This window comes from Podarcis erhardii (assembly GCF_964252035.2).
Source record: "Podarcis erhardii genome assembly, chromosome: 1".
NCBI lineage: Eukaryota > Metazoa > Chordata > Lepidosauria > Squamata > Lacertidae > Podarcis > Podarcis erhardii.
The window spans coordinates 80,247,524-80,267,780 of NC_138497.1; the positions used below are offsets into that span (position 1 = coordinate 80,247,524).

The 20,257-nt window shown below is 44.0% G+C and overlaps 1 protein-coding gene across 2 annotated transcripts in view; it reads right to left on the minus strand.

Moving 5' to 3' along the window:
• Positions 1-5,530: 5,530 nt before the first annotated feature.
• SYT12 (synaptotagmin 12) overlaps positions 5,531-20,257 on the minus strand; it is a 58,404-nt gene continuing 43,677 nt past the window's right edge. For both annotated transcript variants that reach the window (XM_081874922.1, XM_081874921.1), the window contains 4 exons: positions 10,245-10,460; positions 9,871-9,991; positions 8,280-8,413; positions 5,531-6,041 (listed from right to left, as the gene is read on the minus strand). In XM_081874922.1, coding sequence (XP_081731048.1) covers positions 5,868-6,041; positions 8,280-8,413; positions 9,871-9,991; positions 10,245-10,460 — 645 coding nt within the window. In that variant the 3' untranslated portion in view covers positions 5,531-5,867. The remainder of the gene's footprint in view (positions 6,042-8,279; positions 8,414-9,870; positions 9,992-10,244; positions 10,461-20,257) is intronic.

Here is a 20,257-nt window from a genome sequence, read left to right on the forward strand (position 1 = left end):
TTTGCACAAGAGTCAGTTCAATTACCTTTTCAATTTCCCATGTTTCCATGGTGATGTCCCACCAGCTCACATTAGACCATATTCAAATGTTAGTGTGTTTGTTTTGCAATTGCAGCAAAGAGCTCTGTGACATCTTAAGGACTAACACACAATTACTACAGTATGAGTGTTTGGTATAAGCAGACTGTCTTATCACCTGAAATGGAAAAAAATATGCTGTTGCCAAGAGACTCATTTGAGGAGACATTGGTTAGTCTTTAGGATACCATAATTCTGCTTGTTTTGTCCTCAAGAGATTTAACAATGTTAGTCTTCTAGAAACGGCGCTATCATTTTGTAGTGAGGCCATTTGTGTGACAAAAATATCAGATACAATTGAGGACTAAGGAACCATGACTAAATCCCAGCAGCAGCAAGATATCTAGATATACTGAAGCAGTATGCCATGGGTTCAGACATTACAAGTATGCACTCATAGACACTGATTTGGATCCATTCCTTTGGAGGGAGGCGGGGAAAAAAAGTCAAGCTGCCCAATTACCTCAAATTATTTATTTGCTTTTCAAATATGTCCTAGTATGAACAACTGGGTTTTTGCTCTGACGCATTGTACAGCAGATGATAGCCTTGAAAGAGACAATATAATGCTTCAAGTGTATGTCCACAGCAGCTTGTTTTTCCACACACTATGATCCAGCAAAACTAAAAGATTCTGTGATGCACACCTAATGTTCTACTCTGGTTTTGGTGCTATTTGTGATGTTAGAAGCACTATTTTTGTTTGTGCTCCCAATAAGTCAGTTGGAGTGATTTGTACCTGGCGCATTTGTTCTGTTTTTTTTTTTTAATAGCAGTGCCCACAGCCCAAGACTAGCTGCTCTTATGGGAAGGCTTGCCTCTTTTGGAAGTGGGATATGCAGAATAAACAGGCAGGGGAGGCAGCTTCAGCTGCACAGCACCCTTTCTCGTGTGCTGAAATGGAGATAGTGTTAAGTGTGTAGTAGATATTTGGTGCTATTCAGTGTATGTTACTGTAGTGCTACACTAATATTGTCTTTGTGAAATCCTATTGCTACAACAATATGTAGCTTAAAGGTACATCTTTGGATCAACAGAAGTACATATTACTTTAATGGGACATCCCCCCCCCCCCCCCGCCGGCACACCATTCTCAGGATTTAATTTGTTGTTGTTGACCTGAGGACAGGAACCCGCCTGATCACAGCTCTTTGCAAAAGATCAAAGATACAAAAAAGGGAGGGGAGTTGCCTTGAAAATACAACTGAAAAAGATGCTGAAGCTCCTTTTTATAACTTTGGCATCTTTTTTCATGTGTGTGTATCATTTAAAATTGCCAAAGAAAATGAGAGGTTATTGAACGTAAGAAATATCCCATGTAGCCATTTTTACAGTCAAAAACATACATGCACTTCTTACCCTAGGGTGTCTGTCCAGAAGAATATCTGAGTAGCAGTGCTGTCAGAGCAGGACTATGAGGCAGACATCCACAGTCTCTACTCAACCCTCAATAGCTGTAGTGTTGACTTAGCATATACAGCGGTACCTCGGGTTAAGAACTTAATTCATTCCGGAGGTCCGTTCTTAACCTGAAGCACCACTTTAGCTAATGGGGCCTCCTGCTGCCGTCACGCCGCCAGAGCACAATTTCTGTTCTCATCCTGAAGCAAAGTTCTTAACCCGAGGTACTATTTCTGGGTTAGCAGAGACTGTGACCTGAAGCATATGTAACCCGAGGTACCACTGTATTAAAATTGCACACATTACCATCAAGTGAAGGGGGGAGGGAATACCCACCTGCAGAAGACCATTAAATCCAGAGTTTAATGTTACAGAACTGTATCTTGACAGTGCCCTATGCTGGCTTTGAACATGGCTGCCTATGTTAGGCAGCCAATTCAGAAATGTTTTCAGGAGTAACCCCAACCATGACTACCAAAGTTTCTGGTTAGATTCTGTACACCTTGGCAAGAGAATCAGAATCAGCTGTGTGCACTATCTGGGCTTTAAGAACAAGAAAAGAATTCCTCCCTCACATGAAAGCTAGAGCCTAGGTAACTGCAATGGGGCAGGAGGAGTCAAATGCATAAGGTGCTGTCAACAATGTGCATGTGCAGTGGGAAAAAGATTATGTACAAAGCTTACGAAAATACATTACACAAGCACAGCTGCTGCTTTGACACAGCAGAAATGATGCACATAATACAGGAATGGTGTGATGATACACTTTACATTACAAAATCACCGACAATCCCCAGCCCTTCCCAAAAGTCTGCCCCTCTTCTAGAATTGAAGGATGGGTAGGAGGGAACAGGTGAGAATATCAAACATTCGAGGTACAAATGTAATTACAATCATCATAGCAGTATCTCTCTCAGTCCTGCAGTGTGAGCAGCTTTTAAAGACCAGTCTTTATTTATCCCAAAAGTGAATGTATCCTACAAGAAGTATATCTTCAGAGAAAAGTCACAGGAAAGACTATGGCCAGCATGATCGTAGTATGCTGACGGCAGATAAATTGGAATTTCATCCTATCCAAGTCTTGAAATACATCACGTCTGGCCATGGTAGAGGGACTGGGTGAGGCAGGCCAAACCTATACAAGATCAAGATGATAATGGACAGTGCAGGTAGTGTGGTCTGGAGCTAGAATGAGCAAGAACACCTCTTCTTCACTGCTGACACCTTGGGGTGCTCTTCAGCCAATTGCTTAATGGTTGGAGATGGTCAGGAGTGCTTTGCCACTGCTTCTCCTTGCAAGAAGGATGTCTTCATTTTTGTCCTGTTCAGGTTTCCCTTTGTCATCTCAAGGGTTGGTTATTGGAAATGGAAGATGCAAAGGGGGACACCTTTAGTGACTGCTCCAGCTTTACGGTCTACTTTCTGAGAGTCAGGGGTTGCCAGGAGCACATTACACCAGGTCTCTACCATCCACACAGCATCTCTGTGTTTCACAAGCACAACTATTGTAAGCTGCCATGGAGGCCCAGGGCCAGGATGGCAGGAGAAAAATGTTAAAGATTAATAAATGCATTTCAACATGCTGGTTTTGACCTACCCCCTGCCCCCACATGAATTAGACCATATGTACACCCCCTGGTACCTAATCTGAATTCCAGTTTGAAAATTTGTTGAAGAGTGTCCCTGAGAAAGAACCCTGTTCAAATCATTTGACCCCAATTTTTTTAATTTTTTTTTCCCCTGGGGCAACCAGATTCCCTCCCTTCTTCCCAGAAAGTGGTGCATTCCTGTTTATCTTTCCCATGTACCTTGATATCATATTTCGAATTCCACCCTAATCTTTGAGATCAGCCAGTTATCATTTCCGTAGCAAAGTTTATGCAACAAGGGCATTAAGAGAGGTAATTATGGAGGGTCACCTTAAAATTCTCTCTTCTCTTTTTCCAGCAATTCCAATCTTGAATATTTTCCAGGGATAGACATAATATGTGGGCTGGCTTTTAAGTTAGGATTAAAGAGGCAAGGGCATTTTTAAATTCTGGGATGGCCTATTTATTTTCTTAAGATTCTTTCAAACATCAGTTGCATTTGGTTTTAATCTGCTATTGCTTTTAGCTGTTGTGATGCTCATGCTTGATCATTTCTGCAGCTTTCTTAATTGATTTCTGATAGTTTCATTCTGACGATGTCATCATTTTAATAAGCAAAGCATCATGGGATTCATATGGACATAGGACTACCTTCCTACCATCACAGTTCTCCTTTGCACATAGCAAAGCTTCCACTTGAAAGGAACTTGTCACACTTTTCTTAAAAGAGTCCTTGGGACACCTGAGCTCAATGAATCCAGATGTCTCTTTTTGATGGTTCTGTCCAGTTGCTAAAGCCAGCCCTACTGTGGTATTTAGTTGCACAGAAGGCAAATTAAGCAGCTGTCTAGCTTTATCAAATGGGGTGGAGAATAATCGCCCTTCCAATCTATGTAAAACTTATTAACAACAGAATTGCTCAGGCCTTAGCAAAGCGATAAATGCTCACTCTTGATGGAGTTTGCCAAGGTTCAGGAGGCAGAAAAGGAAAGTGCTTTCTTGATAAACTCCAAATGTCAAATGGGCTTATGTTCAACATAAAATGACCCTTTTAATATCAGCATTTCTGCTCTTTCATGGTTAAAGTTGAGCAGGCCTGACATCCTCAGAGAATTGCTTAAAAAAAGAAAAAGAGTTAAAGCTTGAGTGGCTTCTAATGCTTTTCAGATCATTAGGGCTTGTGTTTTCCATTTTGCTTTGTGAAGTGTGTATAGCTAAGCCAAGCAGCTAGTTCTTCAACAGCGAAAGAGCTCTAGATACAAAGCCACGTGCCTTTAAATTGGGTGGCAGAATGGCTTGGGAGAATGGAGTAGTGTTAGGGTACCCATTTTACTAATATTCCTTTCCTCAAAATTTTACTGAAATCACATATTCGCTTACTTTAAGCCAGCTCAATGACCAATTTTCATGATACTTTGTCATTAAAAACAAAACGGTTTTGGTTTTTTTCTTGATTTTTCCCTTTCCCAGCAACCCTGCATCCCCCTGAATGCCAAGCAAAGGGTCTGCTATCTATGGACCGCTTGGATTGACACGTGATCCATGTGCTCAAAACGGCAATGGAACAGGTGCTCTGGTGAGAAAGCATCTAAGTGATGCTGCTGCTATCACTGAGATGGGGGGGCATCAGGATTAAACAGCATTACATGGTAGTCTAGATCATGCTTTGATGGTCATGTGCAGTCTCTGACTATGCTGGACACTTTGTGGTTAATGCTATCAAGCCTATTGTAAGTTGCTTGGAGATCTTTTCTGTAACAAGCAACAGACAAGTTTAAATAAATAAATGACGCCACCAGGGCAAAAAACAAACCAACCAGGGTAGCCTATGTTACTCTAAGGTCTAAGTTATGATAGCACGAGGTGCAAGAAGTAGGTTTGCTTTAGGCACCTGACAAAAGAGGCTAGGGACAGGGAACCTGGTGCCCTCCAAATGCTGCTGGGGCTGCTGGGAGTTGGAGTCCCAGTGACGTCTGGAGGGCCACAGGTTCCCTATTCCTGTAATAGGCTACAATAGTTGGTCTGCTGCTGCTCTTTGTGGCAATAGGCAAACATGACTACTCTTCTAGAATTGGAACCATGGATGGAGATGCATTTGACGATGGTTCCATAAGGTTATGATCTTAAGCTCATTTACCCTGGAAGTAATTTTCCAGAAATTCAGTTCAGTTTCTCTGAATCAAATGGGATTTTCCTGCCAAAAAATGTGACCAATATAAAACTGTGATCTCAATCATGCCTATTTCAAAGCAAGATCTATTAAATTCAGTGGCTCTAACCTCCAAGTAGATGCATTTAAGATCTAAGTGGAGTCAAATGGACACACACACACACACACACACACACACACACACAGACACACATATATATTTGTACACAAAGCTTTCTCCCTTGACCCTCGGGGCTGGAGGAAAACCACATGGGACTCTTAATTCCTGGTAAAAAAACACAAATTTACTAAATGACTGGTTCTCCAAGCTGGTGATTTTAGAGTGATGGAGGCAAAAGGCCACCCTATTTGTCAGCAAGCTACTTCAGGGCAGTCCTTTGTACTTGAATGGCTTCCTCTCTTACAGGTTTCAGTTGTCTGAAGCTTTTCCAAGGCTTGTGTGGTTCCATTTGGCAACTGAACATTTCCCCCCCTTTCCTGTTGCTGCAACTCCATTTTGTGAAGAATATTTGGAGAAAAAATAAGTTTTCGTTCCTAGCTATAATGAACTCCATTTGCCAACAGTATCTGCCTACTGATAAGAGTTTAGGCACCAAGTTGGATTATTCACAGCAAGGTGCAAGCATGCCTTAGCTTCGCCGAAGTGGGTGCCACATGGACACAGGCTTCCTCAAGGTGGCCAACATCTGGTTCCAATGCGTGATGCCCATCCCACCTGCAGCTGGGCCTATGACAACATGGCCAATGTTTTCAGCTCTCCCGTCTTCACAACACTCTGCGACAGTCACCCGAAGAGACAGTTCCTGCAAGGACACAAGCGGATATTAGCAAAATTCCATTGACCCAATTTTTACCACCATGAGATGTAGTTTGAGAAGTGGCTATAGGTACCCTTGAAAAGCACTCTTAATTTTCCACTACTGATTATATATAGAATTCACATTCTGAATTCATGTCCTCATTCCATTCAGAAAAGTAACAATGCAGCACAATGAAATCTGGCAACAATGCAGAATTGCCCAACTTGATCTCAAAATCAACCCAGGGGCTGGAAGTATGCTGGGCCTGAAAAACTTGAGGGGGAAAGACAACACCTTGATTTTTGGTGCAGCGTCACTTAGGAGGACTCCAAAATGCTCCTTCCAATATCAGAACCACCATATGGGAATGCTTAGCCTCGTAGCCCTCCACTATGAGTTATTAAGGCATGCAACATTTCACTAGCCATCAGCAACAGCTAGTTTCTTTCCTGCTTGACAAGCCCCAAGGGCCTTTCAGGCGCCTGTAAAATTTGTGTGCAATGAAACATTACTTCTCTTTCCCTTACATATTAGTACAACTTTGAGAACCTTTGCCCTAACCCCCATGAATTTGCATCATCCTCAAGAAGGGACAGGAGAAGCCACAGCAGTCGGCCTTTGCTTGGTCGTTATGGTAACCCATCCTTTTTCTTGTCTCCATGCCATTGCTGAAGAAAGCTTCCTCCTTGTTATCTCTCCTTTGAAGATGATTTCGTTAGATATGTTATATTAGCTTCCAGCACCGAAGCTTCTGAATGAGTGAAAAGCAAATGAAATTATATATTCGGCCTTGCAGGTGATGCAATGATTGTGTTTACATCTCCCGTACTGGTTTTTCTTTCCCAGGGTTTAATTTGAAAGTCTCTGCCTTGAATGCCAAAAACCTTGTGGGCGGAATCTATCACCAATCAAGAAAAGCTTATGAACAGAGAAGGATTCATTAAAATTATAGATGTCAGCAGCAGTGAGGAAGAAATGAGTGCTACGTTCTTACTTAGCTGGATGCTGTTGTTTACTAATGATTTTGTCTGGGTTAATCTGAAGGCCACCTTCGCTGCTCAGTAAAAGACAACACAGCATGTTAACAAGTACAAAGAAAATGCAGGACGATACATGACATGGTTAGTTAAGAGATTTCCCCATCACCAATACATGTTTGGTTTGTTTCCTCTGGACTAAACAAACAAATTAACCCTCACCATTCAGATCACCAGTGTTGGCAAAAGGGCAATGTCTAACCCTCGAAGAAGGCTCTTGCCCTGGGCATGCCAGTTTATATCTCATTTAATTTCATGCTCATTAGGATGTCCTCCGCCACAGCCAGCCCTCCATCACTTAGGTGAGTTTCTAAGATGAACAGAGCTAACGTAAACTGACGATGAAGAGAATCTCTCTCTGTACTGTTTTCCTAGAATGTCATTCCAAAAAGAAGTATCTGCATCACCTAAGGCTTTGTCATTAACATTTGTGAATTGTACCATTTGAAGCAGGTTTGTATTTTCAGGAGCATGGCTTGTGAAGGGAAGGAGCTTTAACCCTTTGCCCCAGCCATGGGCCCAGTTGGAATTGCCCTCTCCCCCACCATGCCTGCTACTCACAGAGGATTCCTATGATTGTGAGTGGTGAGAGGTTCCAGGAGCAAAACTGCCAGATATATGTTCTTTTGGATGAGAGTGCCCTGGAGACTTCAAAAGTTTGCTTTATTTATAAGTGGAGCATAGTGGAAGCAAGTCATTGGAGCGGGTGGCCATGATTGCCTATTGTGGGAAGGAATTCCACAGTGTAACTATGTGTTGTGTGAAGAAGCACCTTCTTTGTCCGTCCACTTTTAATGGCTGGCAAAAAATCTGGATTCGACCAGTGACATGTGTGCACACAAGTGGACCGGCATGAGACAAAGCAGATGGAGTCATTACAGGCACAGCTGTCACACACCAAAATGACTGTGTGAACTGGGCTTGAGATGAAATTGCTTCTAGCCTTTTCCAGTAGGCAGACCTTCACAGTAAGATTCTAGGATTAACCAAGGAATAGTTGGACTGAATTTTATGAGCCCTTTAACATTTTTTGGTGTATTTCATAGCCAGGCAGTCTGATCCTATGAACTGGTAGGAGAGGGCAAGTTTCCCCTGCGTGGTCTTGGTGTGAACTGTATGCCTGATGCTATAAACTGTGCTCTTAGCAATGCAGTAGCTCAATGGATGGTGCTGTAATCGTCCCTGTGAACCTGGAGGCTCTTACCTGTAGAACAATTGCTGGCACTGAGAAAATCATGGCTTCATTAAACACTGGGTTTGTCTCATCTCTCTTTGTTGCAGTCTTCTTCTTACTGATCTTTCTCCCGTCTTGCAGCAAGTACACTTTGACGAAAGGATCTGATAGAAGGTAAGAAGAGGATGGTTTTTACTGGGTACCCAGGGGAAATTGTTTCTTGTATGCAGACTTAACCTCTGAAAATATGTAGTATCTGAAGCTGGTGCTACTTTCAGTAAAATGCACCACTATATTATTTAACAGCGGGGCTAGACCTTGCCAAACTGGAACATATAAGCAGGTGTGTGTACAGGCAAGACCTTCATATATGAGACTTAACTTTTTTTTAGCTTAAGGTAAAGGGCCCTTGACCATTAGGTCCAGTCGTGACCGACTCTGGGGTTGCGGCGCTTATCTCGCTTTATTGGCCGAGGGAGCTGGCGTACAGCTTCCGGGTCATGTGGCCAGCATGACTAAGCCACTTCTGGCGAACCAGAACAGCACATGGAAATGCCGTTTACCTTCCCACTGGAGTGGTACCTATTTATCTACTTGCACTTTGATGAGCTTTCGAACTGCTAGGTTGGCAGGAGCAGGGACCGAGCAACGGGAGCTCACCCCGTCGCGGGGATTCGAACTGCCGACTTTCTGATCGGCAAGTCCTAGGCTCTGTGGTTTAACCCACAGCGCCACCCGCATCCCAGAGACTTAGCTTAGTTTAGCTTTAAAGGGCTATAATCCACTCACAACATTTTGGAGAGCGAGATAACACCCACAGGAAAAAACATACAAGTTAGAAGGACTGGCCATGTGCTCTTCACTTTTGATAACCAAGAGAAATCCACTTAATTAAAACTGGAAGCTAATTGATCACTTCTGAGGCTCTTCAAAGAGAATTACCCCCTACATATATTCAGCTTCTGCTGATGGTTATTGAGAAAGCCCAAACAGGATGCCTAAGAGGGAGACATTGTGGAATAGTTGATTACTGCCCTGCTGTGGCAACTCAGAAGTTTTAAAATATTAGATGAAATTCATTTTCTGCAGGTGTGCTCTGGATGCTATGATGAAGCCAGCTTAAAGGTGAGTATGTCTGAGTCTGTGCACCTTAAGGTGCCTTACTTTCCCCTCTGAGTGGCATAACCTCACCACATGCAGCTGAAACTATAGGGCAGGCCCCCTAGAATGACAGATTGGCACCAAGACAGATTTGATTCCCAGCTCGTCGTCTCCTAACAACTAACCACTAAGAACAAGGAATGCCCAGAGCTTGACAGCAGTCTCTAAAAGAGCACTAAAGAAGACACTGAGGTCCAAACTAAATGCCATGGGGGAGACAATGCATAATGAATGCATTTATGTCTCTCTACGTTTCTTTCAATTGGCCCAACTGTAAGGAACAATTGGGACTGTGACCACAGGGTGGGCTAACCATTTATCCCCACACTATTTTCACAATAAAAATTGTGATCACGGGCACGACTAATTTACCCACTGTGGAGTAAGGCAACATCTTCACACTCTATCCAGTCACAGCTGCAGGGTAGGGCGGAGGAATTTTGCAAGACTGTTTACTGACCTGCAGTCATTTTCCCATTGGTCCACACAAGATTCTTGGCCTTAACCACAACTACTGTCAACCGCTCTGCCGTTGGGAGATAGCTAAGAGAAAGCAGAATTTCACCCACTGAATCAGTTGCCTGCAGGGAACAAGAAGGAGACAGGTGATAAATGGATGGTAGAGATTACTACTCTAGCTCAAGGCAGTGGGGAACATTAGAAAGCAACTGAGCTATATAAAAAGGTAGCATTTGAGGGCCAATTCAGTCAACTTCGGTGGCTGCCAAGGGCCCCGCTATCTTAAGGGGCTGAAGGTTCTCCCTTGCCCCATATCCTTGCCCCACCCATTCTCCAGAACCCTATTGCCCTCTGCCCTGTGTTACAATAAGCTACCTTGTTCATGTCCTGTAGATACAGCCATGCATTGAAGGGCCTGATGGAGAGATCCAAGTCTGACAACTTCAGCTCAGCGACTCCAGTGCTGATGTTCCTTTCGTCTTCATCTATGCCAAAGATGGAAAACCTCAAGCTGTTTTCTTCCAGTGCAGAAGGGTCCAAGGGGATTGAAAACCTCTCATCGAAGAAGACTGAGTAGGCAGTCCTTTGGATCTGCACAGATAAAAAGGAAGCACAGGAGAGGGTTGAAATGCCAGGTGAGGAAAAAACACAGGAACATAGGAAGCTGCTATATGTGGAGATGTGAATGGCACAGGGATATCAGTTGACAGAAGGTCAGCAAAATACATTCTTGAGAAAACTTCTGCTCCTGGAAACACAGAGGCTGTGCGCACACTATACCTTCAAAGGATATTCAAAGCACATTCTTTCCCTCCAACAATTCTATTAAGAACTGCTGGGAATTGTAACTCCGTGGGGGGTAAACTATAGTGACTAGAATTCTTTGAGGGAAAGAATGTGCTTTGAAGGTGTAGTGTGTACACAGCCTAACACACTTTCAACAGATCAGCATCTCTGAAGATTCACCGTTTCAAAGCCCAGCAAATGGAAAGGAACACTGGAACGACACATTCAAACACCACACATATATCATAATATCACAAATGGACGGATTTGGTAACTGGTGCAGAATCAACAATCAAGTTTTTCAGTTTTCTTTTCCCTTCCCCCTCATTTTTCATCTTTATGGCAGTGAAATTTCTAAAGCAAGAGGGTAGCTGAATAGGATTTCCACTCCACTCCACACCTAGGTGACGCAGAATGAATGTACAAAATAAAAGCAACTGTTTTATTTTTCTTCCACTTCCGTCCTCATTTTATCCTCACAATAACCTCACGACTTGGACCTTGGACTTGGCAAATGCAGTGAGATTTATGGTTCAGGAGATATTTAAACTCAGGTTTCCCTTAGGTCTCCTCTAATCACTAGACCACATGGTCTCTATGTGGAAATGTGCTTAATTTATTCTAGTTGCAAGATTTGGATCTTTCCCCCCAGCTCTGTTCTAGAAATACAGGCATTAATGTAACTTATCTGAGAAGACAAACAAGCAGTTATTTGGGTGCCAGTGTCAATCTGTGCTACCTAAGGACCTGTGCCCTTCATCTATTTGCCTAGGATACACTTCCTCTGTTTCTGCCTCTTGGGATGCCCCACGTGCTCTTGATCTGCACCGATGACTTTCCAACTACGTATTGATCTTCTTCAGGTTCCATGCTGTCAGGTCTCCTTTTATACATATCACCTGCTGCTGCCAGCAGCACCACTGCTGTCCTGTTCTCTCAGGGACACCTTCCACACTCTCAGGTAGAAGGGAACTCCCAAGCAACCAGCTCATTCCATGTGTAAAATCCATAACATTGGCTCCTGTCGGTGATTCCTCTCTGAATAATGTGTTTCATGCACTTTGCTGATGAGAGCATTTTCCCTGTGCCCACTTTCCAGAGCATTTGCACTGAACGATTCATGATTTAGCTGCTTAAGCAATAATACAGTTTCTGAAATACAGAATCTTGTGCCCAGAATGGCTCCCTAAGGCACAGCCAATCATGACATGCAGGCGGACACACATTGTCATAACGTAGACACTGGCCAGGAGATGCTGGCTGGGTTAACTTGCTTCTGAGGGATGGCCTCAAACCTCTCAGCCACATTGGCCATGTTTGCGTGGTTTAAATGTGAATAAACAGACAGCTGGTCCCTGCTGCTTTAAAGTCCCCACTTCGCTCTTAGCTGCCACCCTGGGAGCAACAAACAGCAACTTTTGGCTTTACTGTCTGAACTGAGGCACGGATTTTGTTTCTCCTCAAACAAACCACCAACCTGTTCAGAGCCCATGAAAAGCTAATAATTTATAATAATAATTTATTATTTGTACCCCGCCCATCCGGCTGGGCCTCCCCAGCTAAACCCTGTTGTTGTTGTCTCTGGAGGTGGCAAAGTCAGGAGATGGGAAGATGGCACTTTCTTCATGCAGAAATCCCCTCTTCAACACAACCATTAAGAGTGCAGGAGCCTTGCCCCCTTTCTCACGGGGGCCTTGCAACTTGAAGACATCCAATGCAAAATAGGAATGGGTCAGGTTTTCTCATGTTCAGAGTGGATTTCATCTCGCCCAGGGATTTATTTGGGCTCTTGGACTTTCGTTTTCCAGGCTGCATCCCAAATGACTTTTTAGTGCACATGAGCAGAGAACAGGAAACGATCAATGAAAGGATAATCTGCATGCCTGGGAGAAGACATGGAAGCTTTGAGCTGGCTTAAGGGTGGTGGTGGGGGGATTGTCCTATAAGCACATTTTTTTCTGGGAAATGACCACATCATGTTTTCATGTGTCTTAGGACAGAGGAAGGAAGGTGAAAGAAGCAGCAGAAGCCTCTCTCTAGGCTGGCCAGGAACAAGAGCTACCTTCCATCTTCAATATTTTTGCCAAAGGGGAGTTTCTGTGGGCGCCACTTACAATCTCTGGGAGCTTGGCAAGTGTGAGAAGAGCTGTGCCAGATGAACTGATTAGTAGCTATATGGATGCAGGACAAAGGGCAGGAACACAGACATCCCCACTGCTTCACACATTCAGAACAGTACCTCCTCCATATTTGCACTGAGGTCTTGGAACTCCCTCCCAGGGGAAAGCTATTCCACCCCATCTGTCAGTCTTCCAGGGAAAAGGCTGTGCTGTTCCCGAGGGCATTCAAAATCCTCTTGAGTTTAAAGGCAGTCTTTCCTGACTGCTCTCTTTTCTTTCTTATGGCTTTTGGTTTTTGTTTACTGCCACTGCCTAATTGATTAATTAGTTGCTGGTTGGCTGTTTCTTGTGCTTCAGTTTGTATTAATAGGTATTTTGTGTTTAAATACTGTCAGCTGCCTTGAATATCGTTTTGCTTCCAAAAAGGAAAGACAGGATATACGCATTTTAAAATAAAGTAAGAAAAATATTTGAATGTGTGTGTGAGAAAGAGAGATCTGTGATCAGATCCCTCATTTCTTTTCCTTTGCTTAAAGAAAAAGATATGGGAAGATGCTGACTTGGATTGTGTCCACAATTCTAGGGAAGGGGTTTAACCCCTTCCCCCCGCACCATTTCCCCTATTTGAATCACCCTTTCCAACTGCTGCAGAGAAGGGAAAGACAGGGACATAAATGTGACAGATTAAACCTAACAAGCGAATGATGCCTATTTGCATTCCACTAGTGTTAAGACTTAACCACTGCATATATTAAAAGGCCTGGGGAACATAGCTCAAGGTCACTTGACAGCCGAGCCCATTTTTCATCCGGGATACCACCACCCCCTCACATAATTTGGTAAGGGACTATGCACATGCCTAAAGGCACCCTTTGTTATTAGTTTTTCTGCTCTGGTGCTTAACCCTGGCTCAGAGCCAGCATGGAATAGAGCTCAGAGTGTCAAGACTAAGGCTGTGGATTCAAATCTGTGCCCAGGCATGAAGTCCGCTGGGTGATCTAGGGCCAATTACTGTCTCTCATAGAGGAGTTGTGAAGATCAGCTCATGGGAGGGAAGATGGGAATTAAATGTTGCAAAGTAAGTGCTTTAATCAGAATCAGGACCAAGCACTGGACGCTGAGCAAATCACACCCACCCACCCACCCCCTCAGGCTTATATTTTGATCACCAGTAGGAAAAGAACATTTAACTCCTAATCCTCACTTCACACTGCAATTAACAAAGGAGACACATCATACTGAGGGAAGATTTCAGATACAAATTAGAAGATTCCCCCCCCCCCTTGGCCTGCCTCTGAGAATGTAAATTTACAAAGTGAACCAGCTCCTCCTCCTCCTCCTCGCCCGCTTCTGTCTCCCATTCTGAGGGTGCGTGGGAGGTTTGCTAAATAAATGATCAACCATGCAGCACAAAGTCAAAGAGGCAGACGCTTTGGTATTTGAAAGGAAATACTGTAAACAATGTCCATTCATAAGAGAATCTTCCTTCCCAACCACCCACCTACCCCTTCCCCCATTTTCTCCCACCCCCCACTGATGAACTTATCAATGCTGGGATGCTCATTGCATCAGCTTCCACCTCACTGAAGCAAGAGCTGCAATTTCAGTCAAAAATCTACAGGGGGGAAAGACATTTTCTGCAGCTATTTTCTACAGTAGGGCCACCAGCGTGACAAGAATGCATGCTAGAAACAGCGACCCCTTTTGTACTGCCATGCTCCAAGCCTTGTGATTTGGAAGCAATCATGGACAAAATCTTCTAATTGACACCAACCTCCCCAAGTTCACCTCCCCTCTAGGTGTTGTTGGACTATGACCCCTCATCAGACCCAGCCAGCATGGACAATGGTCAAAGATGATGGGGACTTCAGTTCAGGAAGTCTGGTCTACAATATGTGGCCATTGCTCCATCAGCACAAGCTTTTCCACTTGCCATATGGAACCTACACTACTTTCCTCCCTTCCAGGGTCTGTTCTAAGGGTTCACTTGACCCGCCACCAGAGTTAATTTGGGGGTGGGCTGGGAGAAGAGAGGGGAAAGGCCCCGTTCCAGTAGTGGAAGTCATTGCATGGGCTTCCGCAAGTAGAGCTAGTTAGCTGAACCCTGCCCTCAGGCTATTGTGACCATAGTCTACCATCCTGTTCCTTGGAAGTCCCTGCATTTCAACCTTATGTACTGCAAAATAAAAATATTCCATGCTGCTCTTAAATATGCTGCCTAAACTCTCTTTGATAACTAATAAAGATATGGGTGTGCTGTCTTCTTCTCCTACTTCTTGGGTGACCCTACTTTCCATGCTCTACTTTCACCCTACTTTTAGTGCACAATCATGAATGTCAGAAGCAGGAAAAAGGTGTCATGATTCGATGAAGGACCTTCAAAGCTTCCTAGATGAAGCATGTGCCCCTCCATGCAAAATAGGTGCTCACCTACAGCCTCTTCAAACCTTGGGAATGGCAAAGCAGTCACCAATTTCCTTTCTTTGCCTTCAATTCTCCTCAGATGCCATAGTTCCTGCACACTCGTGACATTTTGCCCTCCCTGGTGCTTTTTCTCATCCTTAAGAACACACAAAGGACCAGGATTTTCACATCAGGTTGCCCTCATTCTCTATCCTTTCTAGATCTTATTCGATTCTTCACCTTGCTCGGTAGTACATTACTAGTCACCTTTCTGGGCAAACCTGCTGCTTGGGAAAGCACTGCAACACATTTGTGGAGTCAGCCATTGCCACAAAGAAGCTAGCTGTTGTTAGCTTTTAGAAGCAGAGTCACTTCACTTATGGGTGTTTCAGTCATCAATATTGCCATCATATTTGTATTAAAAAGCACAAATTCTGCCGCAGGCTTAAAACCTAACCAAGTCCCCCACCTGCTAAAAAACAAGAAACAAAATCACACAGATAAAGAAACAACAAACAAACAAAACACCTTTACAACATGCAATACAACACCCCCCCCTTCCCGGTCAATTAGGAATAGAGAAAGGTTTCAAGCGAAAGAGTATGCAGAGTTCTGATGATATCAGCTCAGGATAAGTTTTCATGGCTTTCCACATGCTAAAACAGAGGGAGAGGTACAGACTGCCTGGTGCAATGAGTTCCAGGGAAAGGGGACAGCAAGAGAGAAGAAGGAGGCGGAAAACAAAATAATTAATCCAATCCATAGACTGATGAGCACAACTAAGATGACAAGAATACAAGTAAAGAAGAAGAGAAGGATAAGGCAGAAGAAAAAAGAGCCCTTTGAACAAAAAGAAGTAAAAGCAGATCTGGCAAGCAAACAGGAGTCCTGGGGAGTGTGTAACAATGTGGAAACGGGAAGAAAATGAAGTACAGAAAAAGCCAACCAGGCAGAAGAACTGAGATCAGATGAGGACTGGCTGAGGTGGTCCAGAAAGAATAAATGAGTGGTCCAGTGACACTGCAGTAGAACTCAATACCCACAAAATGTCTTTTAAATAGAGAGAGAGAGCAGTTTTTGAAAAGTGAAAATGGCCCGTTGAAAAAGGAACTTTGGGTTGGGGAAGGTGGATTATTCCAACTGGATTACAGAGAAGCACAGAAATTGCATTATACCCCTGGACCAAGCTGGACAAGAAAAAAACAAGTTTGAACCACTTATGAAATATGTGGAATCAGGACTCAATGTAATAAGCCAGATTTCTGGCTTATTGTTGTTTGCTGTGAATGAGTTCATGCACATTGCCCAATCATTCCTCCCCTGGTATAACTGGTAGAAAGGAGCTGCAACTAAGGCTGGCTTCCCATTATATTAAACCAGGGGTTAGTGGTTTGTTGTTCCTCAGCAAGCCAGCAACAAGCCATGACTTTGGTTGTTGGCTTGTGCTCACGGCTCATCAGGGAGCAAGACACCACAAACCCTGGTTGGGATTGTAATGGGAAGCCAAGCTTCATTGTGGCTTCCAGGTCTGTTTGTCCTGCTCGAACCAACCAAGGACCAAATTGGGAGTGATCAGACATCACCGCTTGTTCACAATAAATCACAGCAAGCCAGCCTTACGCATGAATGCAGCTTGTGTGTCTTCTGTAGAAGAAAGGACATGGCTAGGGAGGACATTTACTTTACCAGCCAAGAGTTCTGATATGGCAGGCATGTCCAACAGGGCTTTCCTTCCTAAAAAAAAAGCCCAACAACTCTGACCCTTTGACCTGAAACCCCCAAAAGGGGTAGATCACTGCCAGTTTTTAACTCTGAGTAGATCGCAATCTCTTGGAAGTTGGCCACCCCTGTGATATGGCATATGAGCGATCCCTTCTAAGGCTGAAAATCATTAGAAAATCTTTCTACTTGCACAGCTTGGTGTAAGAGTTTTAAAATCACTGCAGACAAAGTACTGACAGTTCCCATCCTGAAATCTCTATGGGTTTTAGTGACTGGTATTATGTCGCACTGGAACACAATTCTTTATGTTATACCTTCCTGGGTCTGTGGAGCATGATGCTCTCTAAAAGCATTGCCAAGTGCAGCAGCACCAGAAAATGGCATTCTCAGCTCCCTGTCTGGGCCTAGCACTGTCACTCCCTGCAGTTACATCAGATTTCCCTGGCTGGCTTCTAATTTTCTCAGCTAATTAGGCAAATGGAAGAGTTTTTCATCAGCGGTGTTGTCCTTATATCACTTCACTGCTGAGTCTGCCCTGGTCAGCAGCAAATAGATGAACAAGCTCAGCAACATGAAAAGGCAAGAGACAGAGGTTTCCATGTGTGGGATAATATAATATAACCTATATCCTCTTAATTACCATGTTGCATGGGGGTCTGCAGCTTGACTTTAAAGAAACTGAACCTGTTTGTTGGCTGAAATAGGGGGAGCACAATAAGAAATGTTCCACCCAGTTCCACCAGTCACAACAAAGGACACTTTCTGTCAATATCTCATCATACATGCTAGTTTTCTTATTGGATATCTCAAGATGTTGCATCTTTGCATAAGTGTTAATAATGCAATCGTCAAGAAGATCCTGATTTATATAAGGCTGGTACACTGCTTATAATGGAGTAATTCACTGATCGTGGCTAGGATTCCAGAGAAGCCTAAGGGTGCAATCCAGATCTACATAACGTTAAGAGTGAACCTACTGTAGAAGCATCCCCACCATGTTTTAGACAGACATGCGGTCTTCTCTCCTGGACTGAACTCAGGGAAAACCCTTCTTCTTGCACAACAAGGAAGATTGGCTGCATGCATGTAGAGGACTAGACAGACATTCATCAAGTCCTCAGTGCCTGATATTTTCTAAGGATCCCAACGCTCAGAGACATTGACAACTATCACAATGTATGTGCAGAATCTGCCATTTGCAGACTCTTGTGAAGTTAAGCACAGCCACCATGTTGCCCACAAGGAAACAGTGAGAGGTTTATGACAGCCCTGTATTTAAGCACTCACCTGGTACTCATAGGATACAATGGTATACAGATGAGTGAGCAGAATGGGGGGTGGGGGAGGAAGATAGGGGACAAAGTGTGCCCAGCATACAAACGGAGAAGGCTATTGAAAGAGGGCTGGAACTCTCTATCCCTCCTCTGCTAGCCCCAGATGACTAGTAAACAGTTCTGCAGGCTGGTAACTTCAGTTCACAGATTTACAAGGCTGGCTTATGCCAAGAACTCAAGAATGCAAGATAAATGAATGTATTGGTGCCACCTGATAAAGGGAAACCAGTCTTCCGGCTTGTAAACAGCCACATACCTGGTCTCCTGTGGCAAGCATGAATCTCCTCCAGGAAACCAAGCAGGAAAGCTTGACAAAACGTGGTACTTTTCTCTAAAACTACATGTGGGCAGACAGGCGTTTGTGGGCTTGTTTCAAGTTTGCCAGTCTCCTGCCTCTTGATAGTACTTCTTCACACGCTTCTGACATTTCCTGGCTGAGTGAGGGCAGACTGTCTGCCACTCTGTCTGGGAACAGCTCCTGACCACTTTGGCATTCTCTCTCCCACCTAATTTTTGCTTGGACACTGTGTGATGGAGAAATTGTCTTCCTGCTGTTTCCCAGGCCCCTTTCTGCCAAGGAGCACCTCCCTAATGAAGCCTTTGGGGCTTTAGCTGCTCTGCCTGATACGCTGCTGAGTTTCTTCCATCCTCCTCCCTCCAGCATCTCTGGCTGCCTGGCACAAGCCCCTCTGGTGCTTGGAAAAGACAGAATTAGCCCAGAGAACACAGCAAGCGAAGCAAGCATTAAATTTTCATCGTTTCTCAGTAGTAGGGCAGGTTGAGGAGGGAGGATGTTTGCTGTGTGTGCCCAGCTTAGCTGTCACAAGGCACCAGGGCAGGAAGAGCAAACTCGCTCTCGGCTCCCCAAACTGAGCCAGAAGCTTTGCAAAGGGCAAGAACAAAATAACTACACAGGTTCTGCTCCTCATGGGAAAAACAACACCTCATCTGAGAGCAAATTCTATTGAAAATCAATGGCACTTGCTTCAAAGTAAATATGTTTAGAGCTGGGTCACTAGCTACAGACTCGTATAACTGCATGTCTGCACCATCCATCTGCAACGAGACAGTGCAGTGCTATAAACATGCCCAGAATCCCTCGCAAATTAGCCCCTGGAAGATGACACAATAAATTAATAATCCCTTCAGTTCTGGTAGGGGATGAGCAGACTTGTTTTTCTTTACATAAGAAAAAGCTTGCCTGGCAGGTTATCCTTGAAGACTTTCCCTCTTCTACACAACTATAAAAGGAAGAGAAGCCTCCTTTTCTACCGCCCTAATCAGAAATGGCAGCCTCCAAATGGAACCAACATACAGTGGTACCTCGAGTTAAGTACTTAATTCGTTCTGGAGGTCTGTTCTTAACCTGAAACTGTTCTTAACCTGAAGCACCACTTTAGCTAATGGGGGCCTGCTGCTGCCGCCACGCCGCTGGAGCACAATTTCTGTTCTCATCCTGAAGCAAAGTTCTTAACTTGAGGTACTTATTTCTGGGTTAGCGGAGTCTGTAACCTGAAGCGTCTGTAACCTGAAGCATCTGTAACCCAAAGTACCACTGTATTACACGAGAACTGTAAAACTTTCCTTTTTGGGCTGACACTCAACATTCATAGCTAAGCAGGTGGGAGGCAATTTTCATCTGCAGGGGATACCTTTATTTTAAAAAAATGAATTATTGGTGTCCTCTCCCTTTAGCCCTTGAGAAGGAGGCTAGAAATAAAAGCAAATCGAGAAGCCAGGGCCAAGTTCCCAGTCCACATTGAGCCCCAGGACTCAGACTGTCACAAATTGAAGCAGGAAAATGCCCTAACAGCTCCAAATGGGTTGTTCAAGAAGACCCTAACTTCAAAGGGTAGTGTGTCCACCAAGCCTCCACAATGTCCCACTTGGTTGAGTGTATACTAAGATCGCATCACCCTTCTTCATTCATTGAGGTATATGCATGGTTTTCAAAGATGTATCAAGTAACCACACTACCCTTGTGGGCAGCATGATCTAGAATCAATCTAAATTGAAAACAGCA